This window comes from Serinus canaria, chromosome 3 (assembly GCF_022539315.1).
Source record: "Serinus canaria isolate serCan28SL12 chromosome 3, serCan2020, whole genome shotgun sequence".
In the NCBI taxonomy this organism is placed as follows: domain Eukaryota; kingdom Metazoa; phylum Chordata; class Aves; order Passeriformes; family Fringillidae; genus Serinus; species Serinus canaria.
The window spans coordinates 105886405-105903805 of NC_066316.1; the positions used below are offsets into that span (position 1 = coordinate 105886405).

At 43.9% G+C, this 17401-nt stretch overlaps 1 protein-coding gene across 1 annotated transcript in view; it reads left to right on the forward strand.

Annotated features, from left to right (window-relative positions):
* Positions 1-13676, forward strand: part of KLHL29 (kelch like family member 29) — a 387740-nt gene extending 374064 nt beyond the window's left edge. The window contains exon 14 of the mRNA XM_018921262.3: positions 11348-13676. Coding sequence (XP_018776807.2) covers positions 11348-11531 — 184 coding nt within the window. The 3' untranslated portion in view covers positions 11532-13676. The remainder of the gene's footprint in view (positions 1-11347) is intronic.
* Positions 13677-17401: the final 3725 nt, after the last annotated feature.

The following is a 17401-nucleotide window of genomic DNA, read 5'->3' on the forward strand; positions in this document are numbered from 1 at the left end:
TTCTGTACGTGCTCAGGCACACAGCATTTCCCAAAGTGTACATTCAGCAGTCTGTTATGGGTCACGTGTCTCCTCACATCCAGGCACGATGGATCATGGGGTGGGTTGTGAGTTGGGCTCCTCCAGTGGTTACAGGAATGCTGTTCTCAGTTTGCCATGTGCAACTAGAGGATGATAAATACCCTCTGTAGGAGAGACTACCATAATATGGAATGTTTTTGCTAACCAGCTAAAAGATCATTGAAAGAAAAATAATCCTGAGTAAGCACTACACATAGATATTAATTACTATTATTTATTAGGTGCTTGTGATTGCTTTTCGGGCTCCCTTCCCTGATCGTGGTCACAAGTTGAACCAATTTCACCAATTGTGTGACAAAAATAAAACTTGGCAGCCATGGCAGGTACTGGCAGCACTTAAAGGCCCTTTAAATAGTTTTACATGGCTGCTACTGAAAGGCAGGCTTGTTCTGCACTGTGCACAGCCAGCCCTTCCCCGAGCAGATTCCCAGCCTGGGGAGGGGCTGAGCTGCTGGTTTCCCTGGAAAAGCCACAGCTGCTCTCTAGACACTGCCACAGGCACCAGGTGAGGGTTTGTTATCCACGTCTGCTGCAGCAGCACCCTGAGGCACTGAGCCAAGCCAGGGTGGGGGGGCTGTGCCAGGCACTCTCCTGACAAAGCACTGGCTGGGGTGGGAGGAAGAGCAGCAACGGGCAGCAGCAGGGCCCACAGCAGACCCACTTCTTCCAAATATTCAGCCAACTGCAACTTGCTCCAGGGGTGTCCTTGGCCCCCATCCTACTGTTGGAAAACACCTCCATGTTTTAACTTGGATTTAGCCTTTCACTTCAATACATGAGAAAATGCCTTTTAAGAAATCATGCTCAGTTTTTTCTCTTTTTGCTGTTTTTTTTTTCTCATTTTCACCTTTTTCCCTTCCTTTTATTAATTTAAGGTCTACCCTCTCTTGGCTGTTAGAGCAGATATTGCTGTAAGCAGAGGGGTCAGAGCACCAGCTGGGTCCCAAGCCATCCCAGTGGCTGCTGCCCTGTTCCCCTGCTAAGGACACATCCTACCAGTCCCTCCTATCCAGCAGGAGGCAAAGCAGGACAAGGAGTGCAGGGCTCAGGCAAAACAGAATGATATTTTTCTCCTGAAAACCAGAAATAACAGGCCCAATACTATGCAGTATTAGAGCCCTAAGCTGTAAAATGAAACATGAGGGATTTGGACTTTTGATATGTCCCTGCATCTTCCCATCCATCATAGAGAGGGATGAGCTGCTCTTTGAACACCTTGGGTTTGTAAAAAGTAACAAGAATCTGTTAAATATACAAGAGGAATTGCATGGCTGATTGCATCTGTTGGCTGAGCACCTCACCTGAAAACTTGCCAGGGTTTCTAACATGAAGAGATGCTTTTGCTCTGCCCCTGCAGAACAGAATGACCAAGGAAAGTGAACCAGTGGCCTAAATATTCCCTAGTGCTTAGGCACCATAATACTGGGCTTTGTTTAAGTAGAATTTGCCACCCATCCATAAAAAATAACTTCAAACTTTTAAATGACTTTTTTTTTTTCTCTAATGCCTAAAGCAACAGTGGTCAGAAACCTACATTTATAGTGGAATGGTCACCAAAAAAATTACATATAATTGGAAGCAAAAAAGACACCATTTCAAAGATAATGGAATGCACTGGGAAACAGTCAAGGAAAAATATTTCAGCCTAAAGACATGTAAAGCTTCTGAGAAAACCTAAATAAACCTGTGTGTGTGGAAATAGGGAGGATGGGTGATCAGCAGTAACAAGTTTAAAACCTGCTGCTGCTACAGGAGGCTGAGAACCAGTGCTGAGGGCTGATGGGAGTAAAAAGAAAGACACTTAAAAACTTAGGGGATGAAATTTCTAATTTGAATCAGTTATAAAACCACTGCTGATGAGACTGATGAGGTAGCAAAGTAAAATACAGACCAGCTGGGTAGGTGTTTCTCATCTGTATTTGGAAGGGAACAAGAAGGTTTGGTTCTGTGTTCTGCTGTGAGGGACCAAAAGCAGTTACTGCTGGCAGCAAGGAAAGATGGGAACTCTGAAATTATATTCTCAGATCCAGCAATGCAGCTGTCTTAGACACAGGTGTCTTTAGAGACTTCATTGAGAAGCTGATTGAACCACTAATGTTGATTTTTAATAACTTTTCAAGTTGAGGATGGATCAGGGCACTGCCAGAGTGTTTCTGTACTTTGAAAAGGTGAAAAGGAGAATTTCAGCGCAGCAATTAATTTTGCAAAGTACCAGCATCAAGGTAAGTGGTCTCACTTAGCCTCATGTTGGTCCTCTGCAAAATACCAGAGTGGTTAATTTGGGATTTCATCAACAAATAACTAGATGCTAATAAAGTAATGAAGATCAATCAATGCACTTTTCTGGAAAATGAAGCTTGTTAAACCACCCTGTTATCACAGACTCATTTAGGTTTGAAAAGACCTCTAAGGTCCTCGAATCCAGCCGTGAACCTGACACTGCCAAGTCCACCAGAGGTGTTGGGAAGCCTGGTTCTTTGTTTTGGTTTGTAATACAACACTTCTGGCTGCTAAAGACAACTGTGATGCTGTAATATACTGCAATTTCTCCAAGGTATTTGGCTGGCATTATATGGAATTAACAAGGCACATGGTAGAGAGATTAAATCTGCTTCACTGACAGATCTCAAAATGTAGTTGTTAATGAGAAGGTATCATTCAGCAAGGCCACTGGCAGCAAGCATTTCTTCCTCTCCAATGCTATTTAATACATCTATCAACAATTCAGGTAATAGAAAATCTCTCCTGATAAGGCTGCAGGGGGCTTAACACTTACTGGGTACAAAATATTACAGAAGGAGCTATTTTATCAGTTCCCTGAATATCTCTGTTGAACTGTCTCAAGCCAGCAGTGGTATTTTAAATACAAAGTAAGACACAGAGCAAACACACTCATAGCAGCCCTGCTCCCTTAGAAAGCCAGGCTCTCAGAGGAGGCCATAAGCGAGATCACTCAGAGCAGCACAACATGAGCTGGTATCACAATGCTCTGGATAAAAGGTCAGTGCAATATTGGGGATATAAAACATGCCCCAACACCAAAATGAAAACAAGCTGAAGCTGGGTAGAATGAGTGCTGCCGCATACGGCGCTGGGAGACGAGTGCGGGTCCTGGGTCCTGCATCAACATGTGGAAATATCAGCAGAAGTTCAAAGGGAAGCTGCCAAAATGACCCCAGATTGCAAATAAAACCTTTGACATGAAACTCAAGGAGTTTATCAAAGAAAGGCTGAGAGGTGATTTGATCACTGGGAGCAAATGGAGAAGCTTTCAGTCTCGCAGACAAAGGCGTAGCAGGTCACAAGGGCTGGAAAGTCAAGTTACACATCTCGTAAGTGAAGCACTTTTCCAACAGCAAGGATAATTAAACAGAGAAGCAGCAAGGGAGGGGGTGAGCTCACCAACACTGGCTGTTTTTAAGAGGAGATTAGATACGTTTCCAGGAGAGATGCTGCCTGGGGAAATGTCCATGGCCTCCGTATACACAAGCTCAGATTAACTAAGCACAGAGGTCCCTTCTGACCTTAGTCTGTGAATCTATAAATTCCTCATTCCACTCATTAGCATGGATCACAAAAAGCATGGTTTAAAAGCAGCAACATAAACAACTTAAAATTAACTGCATGCTATTGATCTCCTCTCACCAGGAATCACTCAATACTGAATTTGCTGGGAAAAATCTTGACCGCATCACTTTTATTTTTATCTGCTTTGTTCCTACATGTTAGTGATGAGGGAGCATGATAGCCTCAAGCAGAGGGAAAAGAAATGTGTGTGACATTCCCTGCCTGTGAAAAATTAAAGGTCCATTCAAATGGTTTTAATATCAAGTTAAATTACTTTTAATGAAAAATGAAAAATAAATGGTTCGGGTCTCCAGCTCACAATCAACAGAAGAGCAAATTGAGGATCATTTTCAGATTAAGCCCAGTCTGATGGAAGTCAATAAGAAATTCATGCTGATGTAGAATTAACCCTTTGAAAGATGGTGCTAAACGGGAAAAGACCTATAATAGGCCTGAAGCACTTTAAAATTCACTGAGAGGTTGAACACCTTCCACACAACAGGTGAGGGAAATATTTGACATTTCCCAAACATCAGGCAAGTGTGAGCTTTTTGCCACACACCCTTTCTCAGTTTGGCAGCCCCTGTTTATTTGCAGGATCTTGAGATGGTGGACAGCAGCCAACAGGAATGAAAAGCCAGGATGAGATGATGACACCTCGCTCTGCCAGACACCTCCCTCCAAAAAGACTTGCAGATATCCCTCCCCTTCAGCGTGGCTTTGCAGGTGGGAGTTCTCCCTTCCTGCAGTGCCCTTCAAGGGTTTATTTTTCCACAAGTGAAAAGAATACCAAATGCATTCTGTGCATGATTAAAAATTCCATATTCTGCTTGCTTAGAATGCAGGCAGCGTGCAAACAGGCTTGTGCTACAGAGAGCCTCCACGGGGCAACAGCGGCAGCATGGTGGTGCCAGCAATAATTCCAGAGAAGCTAATTTAGTACCAGCAATTCCCAACAGACACCAGAAAAGCATTTTCTTCCTCCTCCTCTGACTGCTAACCAGTAAGATTTATTAGATGGTTCTGCTGAATGGAAATCTTTAATAAAACTTTGACTCAGGCTGAACAGCACAAAACCAGGGTCAGTGTGGGGATTATTTTACACATATACACACCTCCCACCTCCACCTCTTCTTTTCAGTAAGGCCTTGTTTTTCAACAGCAAAGCATGGTGCTTCCTGTAATGACCTGCCAGCCATTGCTGACCTACAGCAGCAGCTACAGACCCCCCAGGCTGGCTCCTTTTTGCCTTGCAAAGCTCATGGTAATTCCAGGCACTGGAAGGGATTGGAGCACAGCTTGTTTGGATGGATGTTCCAAGGTGCAGCTATTAGGGACCAGGTTTACTCAATGGCCATGGGCTTCCCGAACCTACAGTCAGGAAGACTGGTATGTTCAGCCAGCAGCATTTGCAGCTGTTTGTAGTCCAGAAAGGAAAACCAAAACCTTCCAGCCTCTCTGGAAGGAGACATAGGTGTGCGGCTCTGCTCCACAGACAGCAGTGAGAGCTGCTGCACCAGACTAACTTACCAGGCAGTAATCTCTGTAGGAGGTGATGACATGAAGGATTGTGGTGGGCATTAAAGCATAGCTGATATAGACAGAGCACTCAGGCCATTACTGATGTGCTGTGGACTGTGGAGTAAAACACTGCTGGTTTTCAGCAACAAGTAATGGTGCCACGTGATGGTTTTGCATCATTAGCAAGGGAAAGTGCTCATGGAGTAGGGGAGAATATAACTGGAACTTGGCCAGAACACCCACACTAATAATCCTGCTCCAGGAAGGGGCATGATATCTTCCTAATTGACCATGACTAATCTGGACCCTCATTTATCCATCTCATTGTAAAGATGACACTTCTGGCAGCATGACACGGCCACCCGAGCTCGAGCCTTCTGCGACACAACAACCTGGCTGCCAGCACTGGGGGCTGTCAGCACTGCCACCAAGCAGGGGACAGTGCCTTGGCTCCCTGACTGCCACTACCCACAGACACAGGGCCAGCAATGCCTTTTGCTCCAGTGCCTCAAACCACCTGCAGATGTCTCAGAAAGGTCCCAGGTTTAACAGAAAGCTCAAGGGCACTTGCAGCTCTGCCTGGCACTGCCCAGAGCCACACCCTGCAGGGGCTGCCACCCTGGAGGCTTCCCCGGTCCTAACACCAGCTCCATCCAGTTGATGAGCATCCTGGAATTACAGAATATCCTCAGTTGGAAGGGATGCACAAGGCTCATCAAGTCCAGCTCCTGTCCCTGCACAGGACAACACCAAAAATCCCATCAGCATTGTTCAGTTCCACCTCCAGTACAGCCCTCCTGAAATCTTAGGTCAGGAAGGAAATTCACCCACTAATAAATCCAGGGATCTTTTTTTTTTCCCCCTTCTTTTAAGCAGATCCTGTGTCAAACTAACTGATAATACTCAATAATGTTCATGGAACTGCTTGAAATAAATGTGTGCTTCTGCACAGGGAGAAGAATATTGTTTGAGGCCTCAGTAAGCTGCAAGCAGTCAAAACTACACTCATTTAGCCATTTCAAATTTTTTGCAACCCTAAGAGTTAAAAAACAGAATTTTTAACAACTATGTGTTAACAGTTTCTGATGAGGCTGATGTGATATTTAGGACTGAGCAGGAAATTTTGAAGAAGTAATAAAAGTAGCATTTCTTGTAATCCCACTGCTTGATGATATGTCCAGCATGTCATTGGGAGAGATAAGTCCTGGAGCAAGAGCACCCAGGCATTCACCTCTCAAACATACAGAAAAAAAGACAATGATCCTCTCCTTCCAAATCTTAGTGCCCATCAGGGGACTTCCATCTTCTCACTCTACTCAGCTCTTGTCCGGCAGCACTTCCAGTTCCCACAGTTCAAAAAAGACACAGATAGACTGGAAAGGGTCCAGAGGAGGGTTGTGAAGATGTTCAAAGGGCTAGAGAACCTGCCCGATGAGGGAAGACGGAAAGTCTTTTCTCCCTGGAAAGAGATGGCTCAGGAGACCCTCACAGAGTATTCCAGCACTAAAAGAGCAGCCACAAGGAGGTTGGAAGCTCTCTATTGACAAGGAGCCGCGGGGAGAAGACAATGGGGCAAGAGTTAAAAGCTGCACAAAGAGAGCCTTCATCATGATGCAAGAATTTCTTATAGTGAGATCAATCATTCACTGGAACAACCTCCCCAGGGATGTGGGGGAGTCCCCATCACCAAAGGTTTTCAGGATGTGATTGGACAGGATGCAGGATAATCTCATCTGGTGCCCCTTTCCCACAAAGGCTGGAGGAGATGATCTTCCAAGGTGCCTTCCTGCTTGGGCTGTTCTTGGATTTTTTGGTTCAGTGATTCATTTTGTCCATCAAGAGAGCTGTCAGAGGGGGACCTTCTCTGCCACTTGATCAGCCTGGGCAAGGACTGAAAGGTGGGTAGGCAGAGAAAAGATGTAAAGGGTGTTTAGATTACACAAGCACACCAGTCAGGTCCCCACCAGCCCTTGGCACACCTCAGCTTCATTATGATTTTCCTGGGAGTGTGATCCAGAGCTTCATGGAGGTCAGCAGATGGATCAGAGGAGCCATGGCAGTGTCAGGGGACAGTCACAGCAGGATCCTCTGACACTGAGCATTGCTTGGGAAATGAGGGATGCCCAAGCACCTCAGGAGAATCACAGGGCAGGAGAAGCTTCTCTAGTGAACAGCAGTAATTAACCTGCAGAGTAGAAAGCTGGGTCATTCATTAGCCTGCATGGTAATAATTTGCTCTAACTCATCTTTTTGGAAGGAGTGGCTGAAGTGATCTGGATTTAGATGCCCACTACCTTCTCCCCAGTCATTCTGCTGGAGAGTGGAGGTCTGGCTGCTCCCCAGCCAGGGAAGTCACTGCCCCAAAGCCATCAGGGTTTGTGTCCCTGCAGCAAGGCTCTCTGGCACAGAGCTTCCTTCCTTCCTTCCTTCCCAGGCTCTGACAGCCTGTAATCATTTTATCTCTCTGGATTAATGGCACCAAGCAATAAACTCGCATCCTAATTATTGTAATTATTTCTTTCTTTGTATGTCAGCCTTGGTAACGATGTTTTTACAGCTGATGGGATGGAGGGGAGGGGAGAAACGAAATATTGTCACAGTAAAGAAGAAAGAGCAATGAGTATACTCCTTTCCACTCACTTTTCTTAAGGTTTTAGAACTCAGTTGAGTTTTCTGTTCTCTCAGGTTCCAGAAATTAGCAGTGATTGTCCGAATACTACAAAGTAGCAGCAATTTAGGATTAAATTCTTAATTATTAAGCACCTACTTGCCACTTTAGCCCCAGAGATGGCTGAATGTCTCCAAAGTTCCCTGTTCATGAGGACCCACTGTGTGCTCAGAACTATTTCTTCATGGCAGGAGCAGCTCACTGCTTTGCTTAACCTTAGGCATGACTCACAAGCATTATGCCAGTCTTATCTATGGGAATTGCATATGGAGGAAGCAGAAATTGCTCTAATCCCCATTTCAAATTCATACAGTCTTGCAGAGGGTGGAATTTAGCATCCATTTCTTCCCCACTGTATTAGCACCATGATGGGAAGGTACAGGATTGAGCTGGACTGGAATTCTTTCCAGGGCTGTAGCCCAGGTTCCAGAGAACAAGGGCAGCACTTGCCCACTCACTGTAACCCCAAATCCAGAGCATGGGCTGGGGAGGAGCTCAGACCCAGATCATTTTGAGGTGGTTTCCTTGGCTGCTCCGCTCTGTGGTGTCAGCAGCTCTGGCTCAGAGTAGCTCCTACTAAACATGCCACAGAGAAGATTTCACTAGAAGGGATGTGGGTGGCAAAGATGTGACACAAGAATTTGTAAAGCACCCACATCCCTGTTTGGAGACCTAACATGAGATGCCTGAGGGAACACCAGCATGTGGGGCCAGATTTCAGCTGAGCAGCACAGAGCCAGCAAGGAAGGGCTGGTGCCTGCTTGGCTCCCATTCCTATGGTCATCTGTAGGGTCTTCCCTCTGGTAATGACTCCATGCAGAGGAATTTCATCAGTTAATGAGCAGGGAGTGGTGGACCAGCCTTGTACATCAGTGTGACTGAGGACTGAGATCCTCTCTGTATTGGTGTGAGGTGCTGCTATCTACACACCAGCATGTCCACACCAGGAAATCAAAACTAAGGCCATTCATGGACAGCAGACCTTGATCATCAGCACTGATGGAAGCAGTCCCAGTCTCCATGGTCCACACTAATACTTGTTTCAATTGCCCATTTTTGATAGGTTCTTCAGATCTTTTTTGGGGGTCTTTTGGAGTGTGTTTCATTTTTCCAACTTAACCCAACAAAACTGATGACCCATTTAATTTTAATTCCCTTTTTTCATCAAGCATTGTGTAGGAGGACTGTTTTAATTAGTAATCAGCATTTCCTTAAAGAACCAAGGCAGGAGAGTTGGCTTTGTACCACAGTCCATCTCTGACATTAGACCTTCTTCCACATTCTAAAGCATATTCCAAAGAAATAAGCTTTCATCTTCCTCAGCTTCACAATCCAGAAAAAAAAAAAAAAGTTAAAGAAACCAGCAACCACGTCCCAAGAGCCTCATCTCTCAACTCTCATTCTGCTTGTTTCAACAGCCCCTCCACCACATCAGGAGTTGTGGGGGAATCCTTCCTCCTCTTCAGGCCATATTTTACAAGCTGAAATTCCCAGCCTGCCTAAAGAATAACTTTTTCCTGTCCAGAGGTGGGCTTTCCACCCCTCAGCAAATATCCTAAGTCCAAAACTGTTGTTTAGTTAGCACGTTTCTCTGATTTACTGGGTTGGCTGATCCTGCCACCTCTGCCTCCTCCTGGGCATAGGGACTGAGCCTTGGCAGGAGTTCCTGCCAGGCAGTGCCTCTCTGCCACCAGCTCTGGCTCCTTTGGAGGTGAGCTCCTTCTCTTTCAAAGCCATCTTTCAGGATGTCACTTGCTTTACTCAAGTCCTTATTCTTCCCTGTTTCTCCCTGACGTTTGAAAAATAATTACCCGTGGTTCAGTAAGTTCATTAGCAAACTCCCTCAGGAGCCTGGGCTATGCATCATCCAGCCCTGCTGATTTGTGGATAGGCTCTAATCAAATGTTTCAAGTCTCCCTCTCCTTCCTCCTCCTTTCAGATTAACAGTTATTTTGACAAGATTCTCATTATTTCCTATTTCCTGGTGGTACCCAGGGACTAGGCTTATTTGAGTCCTCACTGTTGTCATTGTGAGTTTATTTTTAACCTCGGGCTCTGCTTCTCCACAAGGACATCAGAGTCTTGTGTTCTTCAGAAGCACGTGGCATTGTCGGTGCCATTTTAGTCTCAGTTCATCCTGCGTCTTCCAGCGCTCTCTGGCTTTTGCCTTTATCACTTTTTATCTTTCCTCTTCCCAGTACTTCAAAATAAGCCAGACAAAATTACTTTGTTTTTACCAAGACTAGAAGTTCACTAAACTTTTCCACCTTGTTAGATCTAGGCCACCTTCTTGGTTGCAATTAGTTTCTCATCTTCCCCTCTTGTTCTCCCTGCTATCCTTTGCCAGGTACATACTCCAAGTCTCCCTTTTCTTTCCCAATGCAATCATTCACCAGCTGTTCTCCAAATGGACCCAGCCGCCAGAAAAACCACTGCCAATCCCATCCAAATTAACATCTTTAAATCTGGAAGGCAAATTTGGGCTTCCTGGCAGATGAAAAGCAGACAGCCCCAATTTTGGGTTCCCCCCCACACAGTGCAAAGGCGGCATGGAGCACACGGCAGGCCCTGCATTGGCTTTTCCCCCCCAGATGCCTCTGCCATTCCCAAATGCACACATGGGAGCCCAGTCCCATCTTCATCAGCCCAAAGCACTGTCCTGCTGTGTGCACCACTGCTCAAGAGGCCAAGGCATAAAGTGGAAGGAAAAGGAAGAGATGAGACCAAGGGACAACTTTCCTTTCAAATACCTTCCACATCTGTGCACCTTCCCTCTTACCAGGAGCCTATGGACCATGGGACTAGCCCAGCCCCATTATTCCTGATTTACAAGAGGTATCTGAAGTCCCACACTTTCACTTTAGGAAAGCAGTAAGGTCTTTTTTCTTTAGATGCTCACAAAGAGCTGCCCTGTCATTCCCTCAGCCACACAGCCCCAGCCATCAGATCTGTGTGCCCCAGATCCACTTTCCCATGGACAGCTCTGGGGTGCCCAAGGACAAAGTCAGCTGGATCTCCAGGACCCCATGCCAGGACACCACCATGGAAGGGGCTGAAGAAACAGAACACACTTGAAGATTTTTACCCTCCATTTTGTAGCATCCATTAACAATTAAAGAAGTAACTTGAAGAAAGACCTTATTCTAGCTGAGGTGGTGGGAACCCCAAATTGGATTGGTTTTGCATGTGCAAAGTATTACAAAGACACAGCACCCTGCTGCTTTTGCTGCAGATCCCATGTGTGGGCTGGAGAAAGATCTAACTTGGACTTCTGTCTGTTGTTTACATTAGAGATAAGTTACCTACCTGGCAGGAACACAAAAAAGATTAATTTGGGGGAGAGAAAGGGAGAAAGAAGAGAAATGCCCACACAGCTTTATACAGATAAGAACAAAAGGTGTATTCATTGTTTACCCTTTGTTATAAAAGACTGGGTTTGTTTTAAGCCTAAAAAGAAAATTGCTCAGTAAGACAACTAACTCTAACTTTTTCTTTTTTTGAAAAACACAGTGCTGTGGTTCTGGATGGAAAAATCTATGCTACTGGTGGCATTGTCAGCAGTGAAGGACCTGCCTTGGGAAACATGGAAGCCTATGACCCTAAAACAAACACGTGGACACTTCTACCAAATATGCCCTGCCCTGTTTTTCGACACGGCTGCGTAGCAATCAAGAAGTACATTCAGAGCGGCTGATGTTCCCCAGGAGTTGGATGGAGAACTGTTTGTACCTGCTGAAAGCAGGCAAGAATAATACTGTTACTTAAGGAACAAAAGCAGCAAAGCCAGCCAGTGAACATATTGCTCTAAAGTCTTGAGTAGTGTCTACATTGAATGTAGAAAAATCATCCTCACCTTTTGGTGAACAAGGAGCAGAGAGCTCCGTGCTATGTAAGATATTGTAACTTAATAATGCAAGGGTGTCACTAGATGTTATAGTGGCACTTGTTCTGGACATCGGCTTTCGGTCAACCCAGGTGCAATAGAATTTCTCATATTTTTTAAGCTGGGGAAGAGAGGAAAAAAAAATCTGCATTTTACTTTAGAGCTCAAGCTTGATTCTTGAAATAACCATGCAGATTAGTTTTACTGTTACACTTTAGGCATCAGTCTATTTGAAAGGTCAAAGTGTCCTTACCACTTTGATTCCTACATTTGTTTCTAACACATGCTTTTCAATACCAATGACTGAGAGAAATTTTGTGTGGCAGATGGCTTATGTTGATGTCAGTCTTCCATCAGATCAAACAAATATTTCAGTTCTCTAGAGAAGAGCCCAAAAGCAGGGTGAGGTGGGGACTAGGGAGGAGAAGAAGAATAGCCATTGATAAATTCCATGTAAAATGATAAAAACAAAAGGTCTGTTGGGCTGGATGAGTTTCTGCTCCTGGTGATTCTCGTGTGGGCGCATGTGGCTGTGCCCACGGTGGGGGGTGGGAGGCTTCTAAACCTTTTCCTCTGGGTTTCTGCTGATGCACTTGGCAGTGCTGAATTCCCTCAGTGCAAAATGAAACAGTTTGGATTCCAGAGGCATTCTCCTGATAAACCCACTCTTCACTTCTGGCTGGAATCACAATAGAATGCACAGCATAGTGTGGGTTTGCCACGTGTTCATCAAACACAGAAGATGCCTCCTGTGGCTGCGCACTCGGTTTTGGCTCTCAACCAAAATTCCTTACGACGGGATACACGCCACTATCTTTTATGTAAAGGCTGAGAAGTCTTTTATTTTACTTTATTTTTCAAGTTCCTTCCCTAGGTGTGGAAGCCTTATACTTCTTATTTACAGATTTTAAACACTTGAGTTTAAAGCCCATGGTAGAAAAATGCATAGACTTAAGCCCAGTGTAAGAGACTTCAAATTATTACTATGTAGAGTTGTACGTATATGCACAGCACAGGGGTTATATTTTTATATATATTAAAATATTGTCTATCCAGAGAGCATTGTGACGTGGAAATTCTTTATAAATTTATACATAAAAAGAACAAATGGGAGATGGACTGGGTAACATAGAGGGGGCAGGGGAAAGAATCTTAAAATTCAGCAGTAGAAAGTAACCCCAAGCTACGGATTGTCTGGTTTCCTTCCAAGTAGAGGGAAAAAAGTTGCCATACTTGCCTTTGCAGACTCAAATCCCAAATGCCATACCAGTAATTCAAGAAGGAGAGTCCTGTACAGGGTGTGGGTGAGATCTTGCATTCAATATCTAGTTGAATTTCATACCAAATACAATAGCCTTTTTATATGAAGGGATGTCTGCCTACAGCTTTGGGGAAATCAATGCAGATGTTTAGCTAATCATCTTATTTTATTAATAACCATTTATAAAATAAAATTTAAAAAAAAAGACATTTGTATCTTGCAGTATTTAAAGAAAATGTGCTCGAGTCAGCTGAGTCAAGCTATAGGGTGACTCAAGCCTCTCATTTTGACAGTGAGGTTCCAGCCTTTGTTATGCAGTTGTTTATTTATTCTTTAAAGAAAGGAAAAATAATAAGCACAACAAAATTATATACTAGTTTGTCATTTAAAGTATTTATGTCAAACAGGGTGCAAGTGTGAACCTAAAGATTGGAGCACAAGTTTCTAACTGCCTGGGGCAGGACAAATTTTAGTGTTGGTGTGTGTCTACCTCCAAAGGAGGTGCTACCTGTCAACAAGACTGAAACACATTCGACATTTTCAATTTAGCTTACTTCTTCATTTCTCACACTGGAACAAAACTGGCTATTTCTGTGAATAATATTAAAAACAGGGTTATCTGTAATGGTATTGTATATAGTTTATGTTTACTGTTAAGTTCTTGTTATATTATAATAAATATATTTATAGATCTAGATTCAGCATCCAGATTGGATTAATTTTGTCATGATTGATCAAGGAAAAACACTGCACAAATGGGGACTTCATGTTTCAACCCAGCCAGGGATGAAAATGTTTTCATTTCATCTAGTTTCTCTTGCAAATCCAAAAATTTATTGCTAATACTTAAACACTCAGAGGCTTCCAAAGTGCATCCATTCTCATTTCAGAAAAAACCTGTTAGAAGTAATTTTAGATTTTATTCAGGACTGTTTTTTGTTCATCTATTTTCCCAAATGTACTATTAAGTAAAGAACAGAAGGGTTCAAGACAGTTTAGGAAACGATCTTGAAGAAAACCCCTGATAAACAGATTCTTTATTTTTTTAAATGAAAGCAAAAATTTGTGCTGCACTGCTGCTGCAATGTCTGAAAGATGAAAGCTGCATTTGCCCTATGGTCAAAATTGCTTCATATGCAGTGTGGGAGCTCTGTACCTCACTGGATACATCGTTCCGAGAACAATTCCATGCAACTGTTCATGGCTTCTTTGATGTTTCATTAGGGTGTCATCTGGTAGTTGTAAAACTGGATCTGGAACAAAGATGAGCCAAATATAACTAGTCTCAAATACCACCACAGTGGAACATTTCAGCTGGATCTGAGGAGGTAATTTCTGTTCTGCACATTAACAGAAAGAGCCTAACATTTATTGAAATTGTCTCCAGTTCTTACAGAGTATTTAATAACATGAACTGCAGTTTTAAGCATTTTAGTTTAGGCTTAGTGGCTGAGGTTGAACAGCCTGTGAAGATTACTAAAAGCCTTGCAATTCAATATTACAAAACTATGCTGCAATAATCCAGACCAAGTGGGGTGAGTTGCCAACCTTTCATCAAGGCTCTGCATGGATCTCTTACTCAGCACTAGTCAATAATACTTGGTAGGATGAACAAGACACAGACTATTTACTTTACTTGTATGTGGAAATTATTTTAGTACCCTTCTGGGAAGTTGGCTGAGTGCTTATGCCAAATGAATCATATGCACATATCTGCTCAGAGATTTTTCTTCTTAAAAGCTTTAAGAAATTCAGGGGGACAGGCTTGCTCAACAGCTTCTTTGGCTCACTGGTGTGACTCTCCCCTGGCCCACCCCTGACAATTTACACAAGTCATCCCCCTTTCTCCGTTGTTTCATCTAGCTGCAAACACACTGTACTAATAAAACCTCAGCAACCCCATCTTTTAATTAACTGCAGGTAGGTGTTAAGGCTGAGCTTAGCACAGTGTAACTGCAGCAGCTAATTAAGAGCACTGGGTACACTCCAGCTTGCCCTTGGAGGGGTGCAGACAAACCGAGCCAGCCCGAGCCCTGCGCTCCGCACCTGCAGGGATTAGCCAGGAGGGCAGCTGCTCCACCAGCACAAATCTGTTTAATCAGCAGAGATGGAACAAGTGGCACAAGTGGCTTCAGGTACTCGACTGCCCTCCCAGCTTCTCATGAAGAATTTGTCTGGAAAAAGGGAAGGGATCCCAGAGCTTTTCTCTGCGGTTTCCAATGCAAGGGCATGGTCTCAGAACCACACTGCTGCCCTGTCCCCACTGAAAAAAGGCAACCTAGTGTAATGTAATTTTAAATAAAACTACACACAGCACATGCAGTCAGGACTTGGCAGGCTGCAACCTGTGCCAGGTCTGTAAGAAGACACTGACTCTGTATCTACTTGGACATTTTTAACTTGTCATGATAATACAAAATTGGATGAGACCCTTAAGCTCACACCTTAATGCCTTCTTTCCCATTTTAAGTCAGCTCAAAAACAGCATGCTTTCAGCTGAGGTAGAGATGCCTGCACGTACAGGAAGGCAGCACTAAGTTCCCATCATCAGCGAGTGTTCTGGGTTGATAACTTTAGACTGCAGAAAAGGCCAGAAAGAAAATGGTCTGGAGGGAAGCAGATGGATGCATCCCGGGCACGGTGTTCCCATCACTCATTACATTGAGCTGGACAGCAATAGCAGAACAGAAACACCATTTTTCCTCCAAAAAGCCAAGCTGTTTGAGGCATGATTAAACACTCGCTGAGGTTAGGATTCATGAGAGCAAGAGCTGACATTGTGGGCTCCTCAGCCGAGCTCTGGAAGCCTAAAAACAAAAACCAGAGTGGCAGACTACCGTGAAAAACACTCTCCCTTTGCTGGTCACCAGTGTTTTTTCTTTTGATAACATACACTACTTTCAGGAAGTCCTGTTTAGCCAGCAGATTTCTTACTGAGTAATAAATTCCAATTTCCTTTAAACAAATTCTACTTCAGTCGGCAGCAGCTTTACACACAGAATTAAGTGTTTTGGCTCAGTTACTACCTGGGAGGAGGAAGCTCCAGTGGTGCCACCAAGCCATATCTGCTCCTGCATTTTTCATTAGTTGTGAGCTGTACAATGAAGGTTTGAAAGGCTTCCTGCTTTTAATTTCAAAATCTGTTGGTTTTGAGCAGTGTTCTTTCTTCCTTCAGAGTTCATGCATACCCCAGATCTTACACAGCAAGATTCATACTGGCAAAATACAATATCAAAGCTTTGCTGTTGTCCAGCATCAGAGACCTTTTCCTATGTTTTTGTGGCTAAAGAGCAGACACCTACCTAAGGTCACCTGTGATGCTTTTTACAGAAGCATCAGCTTCTCACCTCATGTTAATAAAAAATAGGTCTTACAGATAAAAATGAGCCAATCCCTCTCCACATCTTAGGAACTTCAGCAGTCCCTAATTTCTAGTGCAATGTCCCTGTGCTGCTGGCAGCATCCAAATAAGGATCAGGGAATTGAACAGGGAAAGGGACACAACAAATGCTCTAAGAGTATCCTAAGCCTGATGCTCCACCAGAATCACTGTCCTTCTATCACAGAAACAATAATCAGCTCTCACAAAGCAAGCCTAAACTGCCAAACCTACTGGAAGTTTGGTAGCTGTTTCCATTAAAAGATTAAAAGTAAGTTATATATTTTCATGTCCAGTGAATGCAGTGCTCCATTACTTGTTACATCAATTTCAATTTTACCCATTTCAATTTAGGCTCAGCTTTTCTACAAGTTCCCTGTGTACGTATTGGAACATTTCAGGCTGAGAAAGCTGAGGCTGTTGAGCCTGGAGAAGGTTACAAGGACACCTTATAGCAACATTCCAGTAACTGAAGGGGGCTTAGAGGGAATCCAGAGAGGCACTCTTTGACAGGAACTGTTGAAAGAAGGGAGATTTAGATTAGATATCGGGAAGAAATTATTTCTGGGAGGGTGGTGAGACACTGGCTCAGGATGTCCCAACTCTGGCAGCATTCAAAGGCAGGTTTAATAAGGTCTTGAGCAACCTGGTCTAGTGGGAGGTGTCCCTGCCCATGGCAGGGGATTGGGGCTAGATGATCTTTAAGGTCCCTTCCAATCCCTAACATTCTCTGATTCTATCATAAAAAAGCCACACATAGCCTTTCTGGGGAAAATTGGGAGTGGAAATGTGGCAGCTTGGGAATGGCCCATATTTCTGTTTACTGCTTGGCAAGAGGTATCCCCTGTGGAGATCAGTATGTCCAGACTGCTCACTACCTACCTGGAAAGAATATGAGACTTTCCCAACTGGAAAAGGGGTTTTTAATTCCAGAGGTAACCTAACACTCAACCATCTCCAGAAAGCCCAGAAGTCTCTGCCCTGCTGACATTCATTTTTAATAACATGGAGGCATTTCAGAGAGTGCCAATAATGTGACAG